Here is a 12,396-nt window from a genome sequence, read left to right as displayed (position 1 = left end):
AAATGTTCACCTACTGACACTTGCTCCACTTGACTTACTTCATTCCCCAGAACCAGATCCAGCAATGCCTCTTCCCTCATTGGGCCGGAAACATACTGATCAAGAAAGTTCTAAACACACTTCAGAAATTCTTCCTCCTCTCTTCCCTTTACACTATTACTATCCCAGTCTCTATTAGGATAGTTGAACTCCCCCATTATCACTACTCTATAGTTCTTGCATCTCTCTGTAATTCCTCTGCAAATTTGCTCCTCTATTTTTTCCCACTAGTTGGTGGGTTGAAAGAGATTGAAAGGTGGGTAAGTGGGATTGAGGGATATGTGGGTAGGTGGGATTGAGGGATACGGTGGGTAGGTGGGATTGAGGGATACGGTGGGTAAGTGGGATTGAGGGATATGTGGGTAGGTGGGATTGAGGGATACGGTGGGTAGGTGGGATTGAGGGATACGGTGGGTAGGTGGGATTGAGGGATACGGTGGGTAAGTGGGATTGAGGGATATGTGGGTAGGTGGGATTGAGGGATACGGTGGGTAGGTGGGATTGAGGGATATGTGGGTAGGTGGGATTGAGGGATACGGTGGGTAGGTGGGATTGAGGGATATGTGGGTAGGTGGGATTGAGGGATACGGTGGGTAGGTGGGATTGAGGGATATGTGGGTAGGTGGGATTGAGGGATACGGTGGGTAGGTGGGATTGAGGGGTACGGTGGGTAAGTGGGATTGAGGGATATGTGGGTAGGTGGGATTGAGGGATACGGTGGGTAGGTGGGATTGAGGGATACGGTGGGTAAGTGGGATTGAGGGATATGTGGGTAGGTGGGATTGAGGGATACGGTGGGTAGGTGGGATTGAGGGATACGGTGGGTAGGTGGGATTGAGGGATACGGTGGGTAGGTGGGATTGAGGGATACGGTGGGTAGGTGGGATTGAGGGATACGGTGGGTAGGTGGGATTGAGGGATATGTGGGTAGGTGGGATTGAGGGATACGGTGGGTAGGTGGGATTGAGGGATACGGTGGGTAGGTGGGATTGAGGGATACGGTGGGTAGGTGGGATTGAGGGATATGTGGGTAGGTGGGATTGAGGGATACGGTGGGTAGGTGGGATTGAGGGATATGGTGGGTAGGTGGGATTGAGGGATACGGTGTGTAGGTGGGATTGAGGGATATGTGGGTAGGTGGTATTGAGGGATACGGTGGGTAGGTGGGATTGAGGGATATGTGGGTAGGTGGGATTGAGGGATACGGTGGGTAGGTGGGATTGAGGGATATGTGGGTAGGTGGGATTGAGGGATACGGTGGGTAGGTGGGATTGAGGGATATGTGGGTAGGTGGGATTGAGGGATACAGTGGGTAGGTGGGATTGAGGGATACGGTGGGTAAGTGGGATTGAGGGATATGTGGGTAGGTGGGATTGAGGGATACAGTGGGTAGGTGGGATTGAGGGATACGGTGGGTAAGTGAGATTGAGGGATATGTGGGTAGGTGGGATTGAGGGATACGGTGGGTAGGTGGGATTGAGGGATACGGTGAGTAGGTGGGATTGAGGGATACGGTGGGTAGATGGGATTGAGGGATACGGTGGGTAGGTGGGATTGAGGGATACGGTGGGTAGGTGGGATTGAGGGATACGGTGGGTAGGTGGGATTGAGGGATATGGTGGGTAGGTGGGATTGAGGGATACGGTGGGTAGGTGGGATTGAGGGATACGGTGGGTAGGTGGGATTGAGGGATACGGTGGGTAGGTGGGATTGAGGGATATGTGGGTAGGTGGGATTGAGGGATACGGTGGGTAGGTGGGATTGAGGGGTATGGTGGGTAGGTGGGATTGAGGGATATGGTGGGTAGGTGGGATTGAGGGATACGGTGGGTAGGTGGGATTGAGGGATACGGTGGGTAGTTCGGATTGAGGGATACGGTGGGTAGGTGGGATTGAGGGATATGGTGGGTAGGTGGGATTGAGGGATACGGTGGGTAGTTGGGATTGAGGGATATGGTGGGTAGGCGGGATTGAGGGATACGGTGGGTAGGTGGGATTGAGGGATACGGTGGGTAGGTGGGATTGAGGGATACGGTGGGTAGGTGGGATTGAGGGATACAGTGGGTAGGTGGGATTGAGGGATACGGTGGGTTGGTGGGATTGAGGGATATGGTGGGTAGGTGGGATTGAGGGATATGGTGGGTAGTTGGGATTGAGGGATAGGGTGGGTAGGTGGGATTGAGGGATACAGTGGGTAGGTGGGATTGAGGGATACAGTGGGTAGGTGGGATTGAGGGATACGGTGGGTAGGTGGGATTGAGGGATACGGTGGGTCGGTGGGATTGAGGGATACGGTGGGTAGGTGGGATTGAGGGATATGGTGGGTAGGTGGGATTGAGGGATATGGTGGGTAGGTGGGATTGAGGGATATGTGGGTAGGTGGGATTGAGGGATATGTGGGTAGGTGGGATTGAGGGATACGGTGGGTAGGTGGGATTGAGGGATACGGTGGGTAGGTGGGATTGAGGGATATGTGGGTAGGTGGGATTGAGGGATACGGTGGGTAGGTGGGATTGAGGGATACGGTGGGTAGGTGGGATTGAGGGATATGGTGGGTAGGTGGGATTGAGGGATATGTGGGTAGGTGGGATTGAGGGATGCGGTGGGTAGGTGGGATTGAGGGATACGGTGGGTAGGTGGGATTGAGGGATATGGTGGGTAGGTGGGATTGAGGGATATGTGGGTAGGTGGGATTGAGGGATGCGGTGGGTAGGTGGGATTGAGGGATACGGTGGGTAGGTGGGATTGAGGGATACAGTGGGTAGGTGGGATTGAGGGATATGTGGGTAGGTGGGATTGAGGGATATGTGGGTAGGTGGGATTGAGGGATATGTGGGTAGGTGGGATTGAGGGATACGGTGGGTAGGTGGGATTGAGGGATATGGTGAGTAGGTGGGATTGAGGGATAGGGTGGGTAGGTGGGACTGAGGGATATGTGGGTAGGTGGGATTGAGGGATACGGTGGGTAGGTGGGATTGAGGGATACGGTGGGTAGGTGGGATTGAGGGATATGGTGGGTAGGTGGGATTGAGGGATATGGTGGGTAGGTGGGATTGAGGGATACGGTGGGTAGGTGGGATTGAGGGAGATGGTGGGTAGGTGGGATTGAGGTAGATGGTGGGTAGGTGGGATTGAGGGAGATGGTGGGTAGGTGGGATTGAGGGAGATGGTGGGTCGGTGGGATTGAGTGAGAGGGTGGGTAGGTGGGATTGAGGGAGCTGGTGGGTAGGTGGGATTGAGGGATATGGTGGGTAGGTGGGATTGAGGGAGACGGTGGGTAGGTGGGATTGAGGGAGACGGTGGGTAGGTGGGATTGAGGGAGACGGTGGGTAGGTGGGATTGAGGGAGATGGTGGGTAGGTGGGATTGAGGGATACGGTGGGTAGGTGGGATTGAGGGATACGGTGGGTAGGTGGGATTGAGGGAGATGGTGGGTTGGTGGGATTGAGGGAGATGGTGGGTAGGTGGGATTGAGGGATACGGTGGGTAGGTGGGATTGAGGGAGATGGTGGGTAGGTGGGATTGAGGGATACGGTGGGTAGGTGGGATTGAGGGAGATGGTGGGTAGGTGGGATTGAGGGAGATGGTGGGTCGGTGGGATTGAGTGAGATGGTGGGTAGGTGGGATTGAGGGAGCTGGTGGGTAGGTGGGATTGAGGGATACGGTGGGTAGGTGGGATTGAGGGAGATGGTGGGTAGGTGGGATTGAGGGATATGGTGGGTAGTTGGGATTGAGGGATAGGGTGGGTAGGTGGGATTGAGGGATACAGTGGGTAGGTGGGATTGAGGGATACAGTGGGTAGGTGGGATTGAGGGATACGGTGGGTAGGTGGGATTGAGGGATACGGTGGGTAGGTGGGATTGAGGGATACGGTGGGTAGGTGGGATTGAGGGATATGGTGGGTAGGTGGGATTGAGGGATATGGTGGGTAGGTGGGATTGAGGGATATGTGGGTAGGTGGGATTGAGGGATATGTGGGTAGGTGGGATTGAGGGATACGGTGGGTAGGTGGGATTGAGGGATACGGTGGGTAGGTGGGATTGAGGGATATGTGGGTAGGTGGGATTGAGGGATACGGTGGGTAGGTGGGATTGAGGGATACGGTGGGTAGGTGGGATTGAGGGATATGGTGGGTAGGTGGGATTGAGGGATATGTGGGTAGGTGGGATTGAGGGATGCGGTGGGTAGGTGGGATTGAGGGATACGGTGGGTAGGTGGGATTGAGGGATATGGTGGGTAGGTGGGATTGAGGGATATGTGGGTAGGTGGGATTGAGGGATGCGGTGGGTAGGTGGGATTGAGGGATACGGTGGGTAGGTGGGATTGAGGGATACAGTGGGTAGGTGGGATTGAGGGATATGTGGGTAGGTGGGATTGAGGGATATGTGGGTAGGTGGGATTGAGGGATATGTGGGTAGGTGGGATTGAGGGATACGGTGGGTAGGTGGGATTGAGGGATATGGTGAGTAGGTGGGATTGAGGGATAGGGTGGGTAGGTGGGACTGAGGGATATGTGGGTAGGTGGGATTGAGGGATACGGTGGGTAGGTGGGATTGAGGGATACGGTGGGTAGGTGGGATTGAGGGATATGGTGGGTAGGTGGGATTGAGGGATATGGTGGGTAGGTGGGATTGAGGGATACGGTGGGTAGGTGGGATTGAGGGAGATGGTGGGTAGGTGGGATTGAGGTAGATGGTGGGTAGGTGGGATTGAGGGAGATGGTGGGTAGGTGGGATTGAGGGAGATGGTGGGTCGGTGGGATTGAGTGAGAGGGTGGGTAGGTGGGATTGAGGGAGCTGGTGGGTAGGTGGGATTGAGGGATATGGTGGGTAGGTGGGATTGAGGGAGACGGTGGGTAGGTGGGATTGAGGGAGACGGTGGGTAGGTGGGATTGAGGGAGACGGTGGGTAGGTGGGATTGAGGGAGATGGTGGGTAGGTGGGATTGAGGGATACGGTGGGTAGGTGGGATTGAGGGAGATGGTGGGTTGGTGGGATTGAGGGAGATGGTGGGTAGGTGGGATTGAGGGATACGGTGGGTAGGTGGGATTGAGGGAGATGGTGGGTAGGTGGGATTGAGGGATACGGTGGGTAGGTGGGATTGAGGGAGATGGTGGGTAGGTGGGATTGAGGGAGATGGTGGGTCGGTGGGATTGAGTGAGATGGTGGGTAGGTGGGATTGAGGGAGCTGGTGGGTAGGTGGGATTGAGGGATATGGTGGGTAGGTGCGGTTGTTGAAGTCTAGTGGCCTGTTCCTAATAAACTTTATTTCTTGAGGTACAGACACTGTTAAGCAGGCAAAAGCTCCGAATCTTCTCACCCCTGAGTTGCATGTGGATGTGTCTGATTACCAGTGTACCTGGGGCAGTGGGGCAGCGGGTGATCCAAGCTGCACCTCCATCGCCTGGGATACCAGCTGTGTTTAAGTACACCGGGAGTCTGATAAACAAAGCGCAGCTTGCGAGAGGTCGTACTCTCCACGTTACCTTGGTTACTTCACGCCGGTCCACAGACTCCATGTCGGCTTCGGACACTGACACTAAGTTGGCGTGACGATCCTTTTTGATTCGTAGAAATTGTTTTAACTCTTCATGAAGCAGCTCCTTCTGAATCTGTAAATCAGAAAATCTCCTCAGGATTTGCCCTCCAGGCACACACAGGTCATTCCCAAACTGGCACCGCTTCTTAAATAATGACAAGAACTCGATGGTGGATAGGTGGGGTTGAGGGACATAGGAACAGGGTGGGCCATTCTGCCCCTCGAGCCTGTTCTGCCAATTAATTACATCATGGCTGATCTGTGTCTTAACCCCATTTACCCGCCTTGGTTCTGTAATGCTTAATACCCTTACACAACAAAAATCTCTCACTTGCAGTTTTGATATTTTCAATTGACCCCCCCAGCCTCAACAGCTTTTTTTATGATGTGGAGATGCCGGTGTTGGACTGGGGTGGACAAATGTGAGAAGTCGCACAACACCAGGTTATAGTCCAACAGCTTTATTTGAAATCCCAAGCTTTCGGAGCGCTGCCCCTTCGTCAGGTGAAGAAGGAGCAGCGCTCCGAAAGCTTGTGATTTCAAATAAAGCTGTTGGACTATAACCTGGTGTTGTGCGACTTCTCAGCTATTTTTATGAGAGAGTGTTTCAGATTTCCACTACCCTTCTGTATTGATTTCTTTGTGGGTTCAATGATGAGACATTTATGAAAGAGAATGAGTTTTAATCTAAAGTCTGTTCAACTCTTTTATACAGCTTTTACAGGAGACAGGATGCTGTGATGCATCTAGAACGAAACCGAAACTAAACTGCCTTGCTTGTCTCGGTCACATGACCTCTGCTGGTCAGGCATAAGTAATCAATACCTGCAAACTGCTGTTAAGGCATGATAATCAAACAGGCAAATAACATCACTATTTGCTGATATCATTGCACCTTTGTGTGAAGAAATGCTTCCTGACATCACTCCTGAACAGTCTGGCTCTAATTTCAAGAGATACAGTGGGACCTGGGCAGGTGGGGCAAAGAACCCATGCAGGTGGTACTGAGCCACACCGAACAGGAAGGTCCCAACTACAAAGTCCTGTCTTTCATAAGAACTCGGAGCAGGAGTCGGCCACACGGCCCCTCGAGCCTGCTCCGCCACACGGCCCCTCGAGCCTGCTCCGCCACACGGCCCCTCGAGCCTGCTCCGCCACACGGCCCCCTCGAGCCTGCTCCGCCACACGGCCCCCTCGAGCCTGCTCCGCCACACGGCCCCTCGAGCCTGCTCCGCCACACGGCCCCTCGAGCCTGCTCCGCCACACGGCCCCTCGAGCCTGCTCCGCCACACGGCCCCTCGAGCCTGCTCCGCCACACGGCCCCTCGAGCCTGCTCCGCCACACGGCCCCCTCGAGCCTGCTCCACCACACGGCCCCTCGAGCCTGCTCCGCCACACGGCCCCCTCGAGCCTGCTCCGCCACACGGCCCCTCGAGCCTGCTCCGCCACACGGCCCCTCGAGCCTGCTCCACCACACGGCCCCTCGAGCCTGCTCCGCCACACGGCCCCTCGAGCCTGCTCCGCCACACGGCCCCTCGAGCCTGCTCCGCCATACGGCCCCTCGAGCCTGCTCCGCCACACGGCCCCTCGAGCCTGCTCCGCCACATGGCCCCTCGAGCCTGCTCCACCATTCAATAAGATCATGGCTGATCATTGACCACAACTCCACTCTCCCGCCCGATCTCCATTTCCCTTGATTCCCCTAGAGTCCAAACAACTATCTATCTCAGCCTCGAATATACTCAAAGACTCAGTATCCACAGCCCTCTGGGGCTTCAGTACAAGCATTGGTTAAATATCCTGGGCACAGAGACTTGTCCCTGACACACCGGCCTGTCCCGCTGACCGTCAGTTGACCCCCTATGGTGGGAGGCTGTTACCTTGGTGCCTGTGCTGATGCCCTGGTCAGACGATGGGTGGTGTGTGGCCGGCTGGTCCGACTGAGATCTCGAGGGGCCGTGGTCGATCTCCTCTACCTCCGGAACCTGAGGAAACACAAGTCAAAAGCATCTCATTCATCAGCTCCAGAGCGCACTTCAGCATCGTTCTAGCAGCCCCCCACTGACCACGGGGAAAGGCCAATGGCCTGGGGGGGGGGAGGGGGGAAGGAGTCTCACAGCATCATCATCGTGATATGCAGGGCTCCCAACTGCATCAATTATTTTGGGCGTTAAATACTGCTGGTGTTGTTCCTCCCGCGAGAGCGGCCGGCCTCCTCCCCCAATATGGCGGGCAGATGAGCAACGCAATTCTGGGGGGAAGTGTGAGTGCGATTCCTGCCCACCATTTTGGGGCCTTCGTAGGCCGTTCAGTGCCTGAAAGATGGGGTGCCACGTGGCCCAATTATATAGAAACAAATAAGATAGGAGCAGGAGTAGGCCATTCGGCCCCTCGAGCCTGTTCCACCATTTAATGAGATCATGGCTGATCATCCAAATTCAGTACCCTGTCCCTGCTTTCTCCCCATACCCCTTGATCCCTTTAGCCTTAAGAAATATATCTAACTATAATATATCTAATTGCTAGGCCAACGATCGCTGCCCTTGGCCTAACGGGGGAGTAATCGGGGGACTTCCCAGCATAGACGGGAAACTCCCTCAGACTCACCCGCTACACCTTGGAGGTGAGGGGGGAGAGGAAACCCACCGGTGGCAGGGTGGAAACCCAAGGGACCCAGATTCCGCCCAATATTCCGCTGCCCCGGCGCACAATCCACTAACATCTGTCCTGGCGCCACATCGCAATTTGGAGGCCTCGATTCTATGAAGCCACCTCAAACCCAGCGTGAAATGGAGACGCCTCTCTCCAGGCCAATGGAAGAACTTTTATCTTTGATTAGCCCTCGCTGAAGCACTTGCTGGTTTTCTACATTAAATGCTATTGTTGTTGGGCGTTAATCGCAGGTCAGGCCCAGCCAGTCTCCCACTGTCAGAGCCTTGGGGGCCGGGTCAGTGCAACACAGTTCTCCGACAAATCTCAGCGCTCTCCAGCTCTCACCTGTCCTCACAGTGGATTCTTACAGCGCACACACAGGTAGCCAACCCACCCTCAGCGCTGGGAACGTGTCGGCAGGACGCTGGGACCCTGCCTGCCTGTTACAGGAGCCACTGGGCTCAAGAAGGAGCAGGGGGGATGGATTCCAAGGGGGAAGGAAATGGGAGGATGGTGAGGGATGTGACAAATGGAGGGAAGGGGGAAATGGATGACAGTGAGAGAAAGGGGAGAATAGACAGCGCAAAGGAAGGAGGGAGATTGATGGTAATGAAATAACAGCTCAAAGGACAGAACCTTGAACGGGTGTTTTAGGTAAATAGAAGATATTTGGATTGAGGCATTGGGCGGAGGCTGAAAGGAGAGTGTCAGCGTTAACTGAGGGAGTGGGGGAGGGATAGAGCTATAGTACGGACTGGGACAGTGGTGGGGGGACTGGGACATTGGGGGGAGCGTACGGACTGGGACATTGGGGGGGTGTACAGACTGGGACAGTGGGATGGTGTATGGACTGGGACAGTGGGGGGGGGACTGGGACATTGGGGGGTGTGTATAGACTGGGACAATGGGGGGGGTGTACGGACTGGGACAGTGGGGGGTGGGTGTATGGACTGGGACAGTGGACAGTGGGATGGTGTATGGACTGGGACAGTGGGGGGGGGACTGGGACATTGGGGGAGTGTACGGACTGGGACAGTGGGGGGGGTGTACAGACTGGGACAGTGGGGGTGTGTACGGACTGGGACAGTGGGGGGGGTACGGACTGGGACAGTGGGGGGGGGTGTACGGACTGGGACAGTGGGGGGGGTACGGACTGGGACAGTGGGGGGGTGTACGGACTGGGACAGTGGGGGGAGTGTACGGACTGGGACAGTGGTGGGGGTACGGACTGGGACAGTGGGGGGGGTACGGACTGGGACAGTGGGGGGGTGTACGGACTGGGACAGTGGGGGGGGGTACGGACTGGGACAGTGGGAGGGGGTGTACAGACTGGGACAGTGGGAGGGGTGTACGGACTGGGACAGTGGGGGGGATATGGACTGGGACAGTGGGGGGGTACGGACTGGGACAGCGGGGGGGGTACAGACTGGGACAGCGGGGGGGGGGTACGGACTGGGACAGTGGGGGGGGGGTGCCCTTTGGCGACATCATCCGAAAACACAGTGTTCAGATTCCACATGTGCGCTGACGACTCCCAGCTCTACCTCACCACCAGCTCTCTCGACCCCTCCACTGCCGCTGATTTGCCACACTGCTTGTCCGACATCCAGTACTGGATGAGCAGAAACTTCCTCCTAATAAATAGTGGGAAGACCGAAGCCATTGGCCTCCGGTGGGAGAGGGTTGGCGGGGGGGCAGGGTGGGGGGGGTGGTGAGTGGGGGGGTGGTGGCTACAATACCAGGATCGAGGAACCCGACCATATTCCCGGCCCTTTAAATTTGAAAGTGCAGAAATCAGGCCATGGATGAGGCTCCTGCAAAAGGCAGGCGGGGGCCTAACTAACATAGCAGAACCGCGGCCTGATGACACTTGAAATTTAACCTGAGCTGAGCTTCCCACCCATATCATCTCCATCACCAAGACCGCCTACTTCTACCATTGCAACATCGCCCGTCACTGCCTCAGTCTTCTGGTTGCTGAAACTCTCATCCATGCCTTTGTTATCCCAGAACTGGCTATTCCAATGCTTGCCTGGCCAGTCTCCCAGCTACATAAACATGAGCTGATCCAAAACCCATCGCTCCACCATTGGTGGCCGTACCTTCAGCTGCCTAAGCTCTGCAATCCCTTCCTAGACCTCTGTCTCGCTACCTCTCTCTCCTCTTTTAAGGCGCTCCTTAAAAACTACCTCTTTGACCAAGCTTTTGGTCATCATTCCTAATATCTAATGTGGTTTGGTGTCAAATTTTGCTTGATAACGCTCCTGCGAAGCGCCTTGGGATGTTTTTACTATGTTAAAGGCGCTATACAAATGCAAGTTATGTGTGTGATTTATGTGTGTTGTGTGTGACATGAAGCTTGTCGTTCATGTGGAAATGACTTATGAAATGATACTGGGCAGCCTGCTGGTGGCGCTGTCCAGGGAGAGTATAAATACTCGGGCATGGGCCCAGCTTGCTCAGGACATTCTTTAACAGGAACTAGTGAAGGACACAACTAGACCTCCATGTTGAAAAACAGTTGATTAAAGCCTTGTTTAATACTCAGACCAAGCGCTGAGTAGTTTTCTTACGTCAGTGTGTATGTTTGTGTGTGTGTGGGGCATGTGTGTATGAGGTATGTGAATGTAGTGTGTGAGTGTGAGTGTGCGACTGAATGTGAGTGTGTGATTGAGTGAGTGCAAGTGTAAGTGACTGAGTGTGAGTGTGTGACTGAGTGTGAGTGTGTGATTGAGTGAGTGCAAGTGTAAGTGACTGAGTGTGAGTGTGTGACTGAGTGTGTGAGTGTGTGATTGAGTGAGTGTGTGACTGAGCGTGAGTGTGTGATTGAGTGAGTGTGTGAGTGCAAGTGTGAGTGTGTGACTAAGTGTGAGTGTGCGACTGAGTGTGATTGTGTGACTAAGTGAGTGTGCGACTGAGTGTGCGCGCAAGTGCGAGTGTGTGACTGAGTGTGAGTGTGACTGAGTGTGTGACTGAGTGTGCGTGTGTGACTGAGTGAGTGTGTGACTGAGTGTGCGTGTGTGACTGAGTGAGTGTGTGACAGTGTGAGTGTGTGACTGAGTGTGAGTGTGACTGAGTGTGAGTGTGACTGAGTGAGTGTGTGACAGTGTGAGTGTGTGACTAAGTGAGTGTGTGACTGAGTGTGAGTGTGACTGAGTGTGAGTGTGACTGAGTGTGAGTGTGACTGAGTGAGTGTGACTGAGTGAGTGTGTGACAGTGTGAGTGTGACTGAGTGAGTGTGTGACAGTGTGAGTGTGTGACTGAGTGAGTGTGTGACTGAGTGTGAGTGTGACTGAGTGTGAGTGTGTGACTGAGTGAGTGTGTGACTGAGTGTGAGTGTGTGACTGAGTGTGGGTGTGTGCGAGTGTGAACCCTCCGGAGAAAAGAGAGAAATTTTGGGGGAAAAATATTTATTTAATCAGTGAAAGTAAAGAAGATAATGCGAAGTATTTGCTGTTAGGCGCTCGATCGATACGAAGTGCCGTGCACCCTGTACTCACAGGGGACTCGCCACCAGAACTGGAAGTTTGACCATCCTCTGACTTTCGCACGATGCCTGCAATTAAAAAATAAATCACATGTGAGGCAAACAAAAACAGTTCAAATGATTGAAATCAATGCACAGGGTCCGTACATTCACAAAGTATCGGTACACAGGGTCCATACAGTAGTAGGGAAAATGATAGTATCTATTATTCGGGACATGGTAGCAGAGCACTTAGAAAATCAACAACAACAATTTGTATTTATATAGTGCCTTTAATGTAGTAAAACGTCCCAAGACACTTCACAGGAGCATTATCAAACAAAATTTGACACTGAGACACATAGAATGATATGAGGGCAGATGAGGTAGGTTTTAAGGAGCGTCTTAAAGGAGGAAAGAGAGGTAGAGAGGCGGAGAGGTTTAGGGAGAGAATTTCAGAGTTTAGGGCCCAGGCAACAGAAGGCACGGCCACCAAAGGTGGAGCGATTATAATCAGGGATCCTCGAGGCCAGATTTAGAGGAGCGTAGATATCTCGGGGGGTTTGTGGGGCTGGAGGAGATTACAGAGATAGGGAGGGGTGAGGCCATGGAGGGATTTGAAAACAAGGATGAGAATTTTGAAATCAAGGTGTTGCTTAACCGGGAGACAATGTACGTCAGTGAGCACAGGGTGAACAGGACTTG

General features: G+C 54.0%; 1 protein-coding gene across 1 annotated transcript in view; it reads right to left on the bottom strand.

Moving 5' to 3' along the window:
* The window catches only part of LOC147081880 (uncharacterized), a 42,397-nt gene extending 30,620 nt beyond the window's left edge, over positions 1–11,777 (bottom strand). The window contains exons 1-3 of the mRNA XM_085980625.1: positions 11,726–11,777; positions 7,454–7,558; positions 5,522–5,647 (exon numbers count right to left, since the gene is read on the bottom strand). Coding sequence (XP_085836751.1) covers positions 5,522–5,554 — 33 coding nt within the window. The 5' untranslated portion in view covers positions 5,555–5,647; positions 7,454–7,558; positions 11,726–11,777. The remainder of the gene's footprint in view (positions 1–5,521; positions 5,648–7,453; positions 7,559–11,725) is intronic.
* Positions 11,778–12,396: the final 619 nt, after the last annotated feature.

This window comes from Somniosus microcephalus, unplaced genomic scaffold, assembly GCF_052327205.1.
Source record: "Somniosus microcephalus isolate GS21.2 unplaced genomic scaffold, FLI_Smic_1.0 scaffold319, whole genome shotgun sequence".
In the NCBI taxonomy this organism is placed as follows: Eukaryota; Metazoa; Chordata; class Chondrichthyes; order Squaliformes; family Somniosidae; genus Somniosus; species Somniosus microcephalus.
Note: the sequence above shows the minus strand (reverse complement) of the source record. Positions and strands in the feature narration are given on the sequence as shown.